This window comes from Suricata suricatta, chromosome 16, assembly GCF_006229205.1.
Source record: "Suricata suricatta isolate VVHF042 chromosome 16, meerkat_22Aug2017_6uvM2_HiC, whole genome shotgun sequence".
NCBI classification, from domain to species: domain Eukaryota; kingdom Metazoa; phylum Chordata; class Mammalia; order Carnivora; family Herpestidae; genus Suricata; species Suricata suricatta.
This window is the reverse complement of record NC_043715.1, coordinates 49872482-49882583: the sequence shown is the minus strand read 5'-3', so window position 1 is coordinate 49882583 and position 10102 is coordinate 49872482. Positions and strand designations below refer to the sequence as shown.

The following is a 10102-nucleotide window of genomic DNA, read 5'->3' as shown; positions in this document are numbered from 1 at the left end:
GATCCTAATCCCCTGAGGGAGATCCTTGACCTTGCCAGCTGCCGCGGACAGGGAGAGTCCATGGAGAGTGAAGACACTTCTCAATCCTTCAGACACTTGGGGGCAGTCCTGCAGTCGTCCAGGGCTTCCAGGGACTTCCGGTCTTGTGGGGCAGCCGGGAAAGGGACAGACAAGCAAACTGACACCATTTCGGAGACTTTACTGGAGATTCAAATTAATTAAGCCACAGACTAAGAATTAGCAAAATTCTTGAAACTTGGGACAGGTGGCCTCAGCGATCAATCCACATTCACCAGGCCCCTGCTCTGTGTCTGGCCTGTGCAGGACAGTCAGAAGACAAGGAAGCCCTCACATGACAGCCCTCAAGTCAGCTCTTGTCTGGAGGACGGAATTAGGATTAGGGATCACTGAAGAAGGAAGCCCAACCCAGACAGGGAGTCAGGCTCGTGGAGGGAACACTGGAGCTGAGCACTGAGAGTAACTGGGAAGGGCTAAGTGGGAAGTTGCAGGCAGAAGGAATGGAACCGTGTATAGAAACGAAGGGGTGACAATATGGGGTGACAGCAAGTAGTTCAGTAAGAATGGAGGGTTTAGAGCACCTGGGTGACTTGATCGGTTGAGTGTCTGATTCCTGATTTTGGCTCAGGTCACGATCTCTCGGTTCGTGAGTTCGAGCCTCATATCAGGCTCTGCACAGATAGTGCAGAACCTGCTTGGGAGTCTCTCTCTCTCTCTCTCTCTCTCTCTCTCTCTCCCTTTCTCTCTGCCCCTCCCCCATGCACATGGTCTCTCAAAATAAATAACTTAAAAAAAAAAAAAAGACAAAGAGGCCAGCAGGTCCTAGGTCTAGGATGCCAATCCAGGAGTTTAAATTGTATCCTGATGGCAACAAAGATCCCTGGGAGGACTTCAGTTTTTAGACAGACCAGTCTGGTGCCTGGAAACGGATCAGGAGGAGGAGCTCTGACGGCAGTGGCCGGTAGAAGGACGCTGCCTCGGATGAAGGCTGGCGAGAGGCAGTCCTGCGGCCGAAAGCCAGGCCGGCTGAGGAGGAGGGAGGTATCTGGCTGAACTCTGGGCCCACGGAGCAGCACACAATCAAGCATGTGAACTTTGACAAAAGCTCCGCAGAAGAGAAACCAGCAAACGGGTTGGAATAACACTAACAGTTCAATGTGGAGCCCTTGTTTCCAATGGATTCATTCTGCGTAGACACAGACGGCATACTGGGACACCTCATTTTTATTCCACCCCACAACCAACAGTGAAGCTCAGCAGCGGGAAAGGACTTGCAAGAGGCCACCATCTAGAAGTAGGCCTTTACCCCCCTTCCAGTACCTGCCCCCAGGCTACCATTTGTATTTCTTAGTGAGGTCCCGCCCAGCTGCAGAAGTAAACACACCCCCACCACTGCCGCCCGCCAGGGGAACCTCTGTTTTGCAGAGCGGAGGCCATCCCAGCCTTGCACAGCATCTCCTCCCGGATGCAGTAAGGCTTCGCTGTTCTCCCTGGTGATACGTGGGACTTCTCTCCTAGCAAGGGTCTCTAGGCACCCTTGAAAATCTAGGGAATCTATATGGTTCTTTTCTAGAGGAACTGTACACAGAAAATTCCAGATTCAGACCTCCCCACCATTTGAAGAGATGAGGATGTACTTACTGTTAAAAATGCCATTCTATGGACCCAGAACAAATCAAAAGGCTCGCTGCAATTATTACTCATTAGCTATCAAATATCAACTTAATTCCAGATGCTGAAAACTGGTTCTTTTGGAGATTGTTTTTGCTTGTTATTTTTAACTTTTTAAATACTTTTTTGACCTATAGAAAAACTAGACAAAATTCCCGTATAACTTCACCTAGATTCCCCAAAATGTTAACATTCTTTCACGTTTACCAGTATTTCTTTATATCTATACATACATTTTTCCTGAATGATCTACAATTTGTCCCTAAATACTTCAGAGTCTATTTCCTAAAAAACAAGAACATTCTCTTACGCCACCACAAAACAATCACGCAAACTACTAAATTAACACTGAGAGGGTATTACCTAATCTACAGACCTTTTTCAAATTTTACCAACTGTCTCACTAATGTCCTTGAGAGCAAAAGAAAAGAAAAATCTTCTCTTGCTCTTGGATCCAATCCAGAATCCTACATTCCACTAGGTTATCCAGTCTCTCTGTTCTCCTTTCATCTTGAACAAGGAATCTTCAGTCCTTAGTGGCACCTGGAAGAGTACAAGTCATTTGGTTTGTAGAACATCCCTCTACTAAAAGTCGTCTGGTGTATCCTCACACATGGCCTCACGTCACCCATGGTGGGCAGACAGGAAGTTCAGCGTGCTGGTGCGTCCTTCTCCCTGGATCCGCTCAGGAGACACAGGCTCGCTCTGTTTGTCCCATTTCTGGAACATCAGCTTTGATCTTTTGGTTGAGGTACAATCTGCCAGGATTCTCTAAAGTCTGGAGAACACCTGGGTGGCGACTTGGTTAAGCATCTGACTCTTGATTTCAGCTTAGGTCATGCTCTCAGGATTTATGAGACGGAGCCCCGCGCTGGGCTTTGTGCTGACAGCACAGAGCCTGCTTGAGATTCTCTCTGTCTGCCCTTGCACCCTTCGTGCACTCCCTCTCGAAATAAATAAATAAGCATTTTAAAAAATAAAATAAATAAAATAAACACTGTCTTGGGAAGAGAGATAGCTTCTGTTTCACAGCAAACCTTCCAGTTACTTTCAGCATCCGTCAAGGATTTTTACTATGGCGGTGGTCATACACAGACTGTGCTTTCTTCTTCTACTGGACTGGGGGGGGGGCTTTCCCCTCCCCCATCTATTTACTTATTCACTTATATATCAGTAAGACTCATGGGCTCTTTTTTTATTCTGTGGGTTATAATCTGGGTTTTTGACCCATATTCTTTTATGCTTATTTTTTTAATTAATTTATTTAAGGGTTATAATCTATTATTTACTTGATCCTCCAATTTCACCAGAAGGAGCCCCTTCAAGTTGACTCCTGTGTCCTTCTGGCATGACTCGTCTTCTCTGGGCGCTTCCTTCTTTCTGGCATAGCAGAATGTTCCCAGCTCACCTGTAACTTTCCTCCCCAAGCCCCAGAACCAGCCATTTCTCTGAGGCCTGGATCTCGGGAGACTAACAATCAGGATCTGGGCCTGAGGCGTACTCATGACTTGCTACCAGAGTGTGTTTGCTTCTCGGCCCTCTCAACAAACAGGACTAGGAAACACACACACACACACACACACACACACCCCTATTTCTGTATCTACAGAGAAAAACCAGTGTTCCCTCGTGACTCTGATTCCCATCTGATCCCACCTCCTAGCCTCTCCTGCCTTCCATACTTCTAGAACTCCCTTTTCTGGCAAACAAACAAACAAACAAACAAAACAAAACAAAAAACCCCACCTGATTCTCCTCATTCACAAGTTATATATTAATTTGCTACATTCTAGAACAAACAGTAACTAGTTTCAGAACTGCTAACCTATACATCATTGTGAAAAACAAACCTACTAACTTGAGTCCAATATTTGTTTATAGTTCTTTTTTCTTTAGTCTGAGTATATATTCAAAAGCTATCTAGGTTAGTTCCTTTTTCCTGCCTCGGTGGAGTAATAGCCCCATTTGAAACAAATACTTAATATGTTGTAAAGTAAGAACACAAACGAGTAACTCAAAGCTGTGACAGGACGTGGGTCGCCTTCTCCCATGGCAGTTTCTCCCGAACTGGCTGAGCCTTTAGAGACCGGGGAGCTGCACAAACATGCAGAGATGCCACACCAGCCTAGTTATTTTGATCCACTAAATTGTATTTTTTCAAATGTTCCCTAAGGGATTCTGATATCCTATCAGTCGGGGAATGACATGCTATTAAGAATATAAGCCGGGGCGCCTGGGGGGCTCAGTCTGTTGGACGGCTGACTTCGGCTCAGGTCATGATCTCACAGTTTGTGGGTTCGAGCCCCAAGTCAGGCTCTGTGCTGGTAGCTCCAAGCCTAGAGCCTGCTTCGGATTCAGTGTGCCCCTCTCTCTCTGCCCCTCCCCTGCTCATGATCTGTCTCTGTCTCTCAAAAATAAATTAAAAAAAAAAAAAAAAAGAATAAAAGCCTAGGGGTGCCTGGCTGGCTCAGTCGGAAGAGTGTGTGCCTCCTGATCTTGGGGTTGTTGAGTTCGAGTTCCACAATGGGTATAGAGATCACTTAAAAATACAATTTTGAAAGAGAGAGAGAGGAGAGAAAGAAAGAATTAAAGACTGGAAAGCAAGGCCCTGATGTTCTCCCCTGCAGCAGCTCCTGGGGAGCTCCACAGCCTCTCTGTGCCATGGTCTTGGCGCCCCAGCCTGGTGTAGAGTCTGCTCATCCACCTGTAATAGTCTTGCCTCTCTTCAGTCCCTAGCAAACCCTTCTTATTTTTCTTTAAATACAATTTTTTTAATGTTCATTTATTGGGGGGGGGGCGGGTGGGAGGAGACAGAGACAGAGAATGAGTAGGGGAGGGGCAGAGAGAGAGGGAGACACAGAATCAGAAGCAGGCTCCAGGCTGTCAGCACAGAGGACGACGCAGGGCTCAAACCCACGAACCAGGAGATCATGACCTGAGCCAAAGTAGGATGCTCAACCAACAAAGTCATCCAGACGCCCCCTCTCCCACCTTCTTTAAAAGCCAGCTCAGTCAGATATCTGCTCTTCTGTGAAGACTTTCCGCTCCCCAGTGACGGTCAGACCCCCGGTTCCCTGCGCGCCTTGGCAGTTCATTACGGAGTAATCCTCCCCTGCTGGAGAACAGAAGAGCAGGACGCGACGGCCGTGTCCATGGCTCTGGTGCAGCTCTGCTCACAAGGAGCAGAACTGTTTGTGATTCCCCTTTCCCTTGGCAAGGATCTGATGAGGATTCTCAGGTACAGGATCTGGTACACAGCAGGTGCTCAAACAATGTTTGGTTAAGATTATTTTCAGCTTTAATTCTATGGCTCAAAAATGGCCTATGTACTTTCCCACAACTCATCAGAACAGAGACCAAGAAAGCTCAGATTGCCAGGGATCCTCTGCTAAGTAATTCTCATCTTGTGATGAAGGCCATTTCTTCCTGCTCTGGGCTAAACCTGCATGTTATTGGCTCATGCTGGTAAGTGAATGCTGTTTCCATACTAGACCTGATATTTTTAGCACTCCTGTTATGATAAACTCACAGTAACCTCAAAAAGAACAAATCAAAGTCAACTTTTTGCCACAGGAAACCAGCTCACGCTTAATGTTTTGCAACATGCCATGGGAGAATAATAAAAAGATGAGACCTTTTGCTCACAGATGGTGAGGCCAGCTCTCAAGATAGTGGAAAAATGCAGCAGGAAGCATGCAGTCTGGCCACTGTCTTATGAAGTAAACTGGAAAAACACTCGACACCTAAGCGAGGCAAACACCCGCACACATGCCCCCGGGCAGCTGCTTTGCCAGAGGCCGAGTCGTGGACGGGGCAGTAAGAAGCCCGTCCATGTGAGGGGCAGCCAGGGCGACGTGGGAATCAAGAGCCTCATGGGTGCCTAGCGGAGCAGGCGGGCATGCGGGTCCTGCCGGGACATCAGCGCGCAGGCTCCTCTCCTTCTAGAGGGAGCAAATGCCCAGAGAGCCAAAGCCAGTCACTCGGGCAAAAAAATATTTATTTATGGAGCACCGACTACGTGCTCCACAGGGCAAACGGAGACACGAAGTCAGGTTCCCTGTGGGGTCTTCTCACGGGCGCATCACAGCCGAGCGAGCGCTCCGTCCTCACTAGGAACTCCTAGGTATCAGACATGTAAGTCCCCGTCCTAGAAAGGCTCTTGGGAACAAATTCCAAGGACTAAGAAAAACTGCAAACAACCTGCATGGCCTTTTAAGATGAAACTGGTCACAAACAATGGTACGCCCAAAGGAACACTACAACATGCAGCAAGCAAGACATGTGAGGTCACTCTATATATGCTCCAAGACCTTTCTAGATCATGTAAGGCCATCTGGTGTAAAAAAGCAAGCTGCCAAACAGAATTTAAGAGTTTGGTTACATACACACATGCACGATTGTAATTGTTAACTATTTTCCAAGAAGACAGGCGAGAACTTCTTAAGCGTAGTTTCCCTTACAAACTGGAAGAGGTGTGGAAATAGGGAGGGCTTAATGAAGAAATTTACTTTTTCACACCACTGGGAATTCTTTAAAAATTGCTTACTGTGGTATTTTTCCCAACAAAAACAAAACTCAAGTGTTTCTTAGGGAAGGAAAAAACTATCTGGGTCAGAATTCAGATCACTTCTGCGCCTAATATATATTTCAACCAGGGTTCTTTGTACCGGAGTGGTGATGTTATTTCCCTAAAAGGCAGAGCTCCTGATTTGAAATGTAACAAAATCACTTAGTTTAGAGGCGCATGTGGCAGAGGTGAAGAGCAGAGTCCGTGGGTCAAACAGACTTCTTGGTCTCAATCCTGGCTCTGGCCCTAAAACCAAGCGTGCGCCAGAGCGGGTCACGGCCACACTCAAGCCTGGTCTCTGTCAACAACGCAGGACAACAACCATATCTCAAAGGATGTCACGATAACAGAAGACAAGATGTCAGATGACGCCAGGTAAGCGTCAAGTAGTGTGCCACGCATGGTAGCCACTCTCGTGTGCCACACAAAAACCACAGGGCTGCCTCAAAAGCTGACCGCTCAACCTGCATACTCCCCAAGGCCATCCCACACCACGAAGTCAAATGTTAACACTGACTTCATAAAACAAAAGCAAGGCCATTTTAGAATTACATCAATTTCAGGTGTGCAAACCTTGAATTAAAAAAACCCAAACAGCCAGGGCGCCTGGGTGGCTCAGTCAGTGAAGCATCCGACACCGGCTCAGGTCATGATCTCATGGTTCACGAGTTTGAACCCCACATCAGGTTCTGTGCTGACAGCTCGGAGCCTGGAGCCTGCTTCAGATTCTGTCTCCCTCTCTCTACCCCTCCCCTGCTTATGTACTGTCTCTTTCTCTCTCAAAAATAAGTAAACCTTAAAAAATAAAATTAAAAAAAAAAAAAACCCTCTCAGTCTTCCTATTCAATATCTGATCACAAAATGTTCTGAAGAAGAGTCAAAAGAGAAAATTAAATAGTCTACACAGTCTAGAGGCCGTGCCCCTGGCACTTGCTCATGTCTCCCATTCCCCATCTCATTACCTTTCTTAGAGCAGAGGGCAGGCAGGGTTACCCCCTAGCTCCCTTAACCCCGAGTCAGGAACCTAGATCGGAAGCTCATGCCCCAAAGGTGAAGCCAGCGGAGACAGGCGGGGAGCTGTGATCTGAGCTCAGCTCTGTAAGTCTCCAAAGCCGGTGCTTCTTCCATGACACGAGCATCAGCCTCTACTCGGGCTGTGCTTCCACTGCTATGGTTAGCAATCAAAACAGGCTGGGCAAAATAACGATTCTCATTAAAACTGAACTTGAGGACTACCTGAAGGATATTGTTTGCATTCATGAAATGATTCCTAGAATTTTTAAAAAAAGAAACACCCTTAAAATAAGTAAATATTCTGGTATAAATCATAGCTCAATAAAGTTACTAATTAAGGGGAGCTTGTGTGCTCAGTAGGTTAAGCGACTGACTTCAGCGCAGGAAATGATCTCACGGTGCAGGAGTTTGAGTCCCACGTCGGGCTCTGTGCCAACAACTCAGACCCTGGAGCCTGCTTCGGATTCTGTGTCTCCCTCTCTCTGCCCCTCCCGGATCATGCTGTCTCTCTCTCTCTCTCTCTCAAAAATAAAGAAAATTTTTAAGAAGTATATAAATGTGACATTATTGGGGAAAAAAAGTTGTTAAATGAAAAGTATAAAAATAATAAACAGAAATACAAGACACAAGTAGGAGCTCATACTTTACTGGATACACTATTAAGACTGAGAAAAGACTTAAAAAAAAATTTTTTTTTGAGAGACAGAGAGAGTGCGGGCAGGGGAGGGGCAGAGAGAGAGGGAGATATAGAATCTGAAGCAGGCTCCAGGCTCTGAGCTGTCAGCACAGAGCCCAATGCAGGGCTCGAACCCACGAACTGTGAGATCATGACCTGAGCGGAAGTCACACACTCAACCGACTGAGCCACCCAGGTGCCCCGAGAAAAGATTTTAGAGACAGGCTTGCCAACCTCGAAGGGACAAAGTCCTGGAGAGGCAAGTTATGTGCCCGAGGTTACAAAGACAGCTGATGGCAAGTGCGTCTGGCAGAAGGCAACCTCCCCCGTGGAAGCCGTTGTGCTCTGCTGCATGAATCCAATAAGGTCAAATTACAGGACAATCTTAGTGACACGAATGGCTGACCAGAAAAAATGAAAGAAGGGGCACCTAGGTGGCTCAGTCAGTTAAAGTGTCTGACTTCAGCTCAGGTCATAATTTCATGGTTTGTGAGTTCAAGCCCCGCGTCAAACCCTCTGCTGTCAGCACTGAGTCGGCTTCGGATCCTCTGTCCCCATCCCGCCCCCCGCCCTGTTCATGCTTGCTCTCCATCTAAAATAAACATTATTAAAAGATCAAAAGAAGTATTTCTCTGGCTGGAGATGAAGATGATACACTCACAGAGAGTCAGGTTTATACCTATAGGTGGAGAATTTTAAGCGGCTGGTGTAACCAGGGAAGGAGATCACAAGGGCCATTCCCATGTACTTCCAGAACTTTAGGCCAGTAGGCAGCGGAGGGCATTAATCAAGTACGCGTCCTCAGAGAAGCTCCCAGAAGCCCAATCGCTCCCCGGAGCTCCAGTTGCAGCCCTTCCACAAAGATACACCAGAGCTTGGAGACCAAGTGAACACATCAGCAGGGGTGAGTGTAGGACACAACACGAAAAAGGTCAGAACCTGTCATCTGCTGGAAAGAGAGGCCCAGGAAAGGTCGTGACGGATCTCCAAAACCAGCCGGGAAGGGCCCTGTGTGTGGTGTGAAAGCACCAGCCCCTGCGGAGTCAGGAGACTCCGGTGGGAGACCCGCACTGCCACTAATTCATTCTACGATGACAGCGACTCGCCTCCCTTCCCAGGTCCCTCACTGCAGGGGTTCTGAGGCTTAGGGAAATAATCTGGACTTGCTGGCCAATGACGCCAGCCACAGGTGAGGGGGTAGGGGGAGGAGTGGTAAGCCCACACCTGCCATTCCTGGCCTAGAGGCGATGCGGGCCTGCCTCCTTCTAGAATTCTATGACAGTTACAAGAATGGTCATGTACATGCAGGTAAAAGATTAAGATAGTAAACTATATGGTATGTTTCTTACTACAAAAAATATAATTTCTATGATTGTTAACTAACGAACATCATTTTAGTCACCAAATCCAAAGCCCTGAACCTTGCAACTGAAAAGGTAACTAGTACTGTTTCGAAGCAGGAAGTAAACACAGGGGATGGATTACCCAACAAAGCGTCTCGACAGAAAATTAAACTCCAGTAGGAATAGCTACTCAAGTATGGAATACAGGGAAACTGAGTCAATCCCAAAACGTCTCCACGGTTGCAAAGTACTCACGCCAAAACCCAAACCCCCAAAACAAACAAAATCAAACAAAACCAAAGCCCCCAACTTCAGACAACGCAGGTCTTTAGGACTTGCTCGCTTTGCGCAGAGCCTTTTGCACGTATAACATCCAAGCCTCACAAAAACCCCACGAGGCAAGTGCTATTAACACCCCCAAGGTCAGAGGCAAACTTGAGTGAGCCTCAGGGAATTTAATTCTGTGGCTCACCATCAGCCACCAAAACCAATGACAGAACTGGGACTGAGAACCCAGATCTGTCCTGACCCACGGTGCGCGGCTGCCTGGCCGCCTGCCGGAGCGGTCCCGGCACCACAAGCGCCGCTGCTCTCCCGACGCTCTAGCCGCCGCCCTTCGTAACTCCCGAGGCGAAGGCCAGCAGCGCCGGGATTCCGCACAGCTTCCCGCTGACTGGTTTCAACCACCCATCTCCGTGCCAGGCTCCCAAGGGCAGGGATGGCCGCAGGCCCGGGCCTTCCTCGGCCTGCGCCTTCTTCAACAGCTGCACTTGCGGACCGGCAGCTGCTTCACAGAAGTGTGGTGAGGGTCCC

At 47.7% G+C, this 10102-nt stretch overlaps 1 protein-coding gene across 1 annotated transcript in view; it reads right to left on the bottom strand.

Annotated features, from left to right (window-relative positions):
- Window positions 1-9891: 9891 nt before the first annotated feature.
- The window catches only part of SAE1 (SUMO1 activating enzyme subunit 1), a 34678-nt gene continuing 34467 nt past the window's right edge, over window positions 9892-10102 (bottom strand). The window contains exon 7 of the mRNA XM_029924329.1: window positions 9892-10073. Within this exon, the coding sequence (XP_029780189.1) occupies window positions 9892-10073 (182 nt within the window). The remainder of the gene's footprint in view (window positions 10074-10102) is intronic.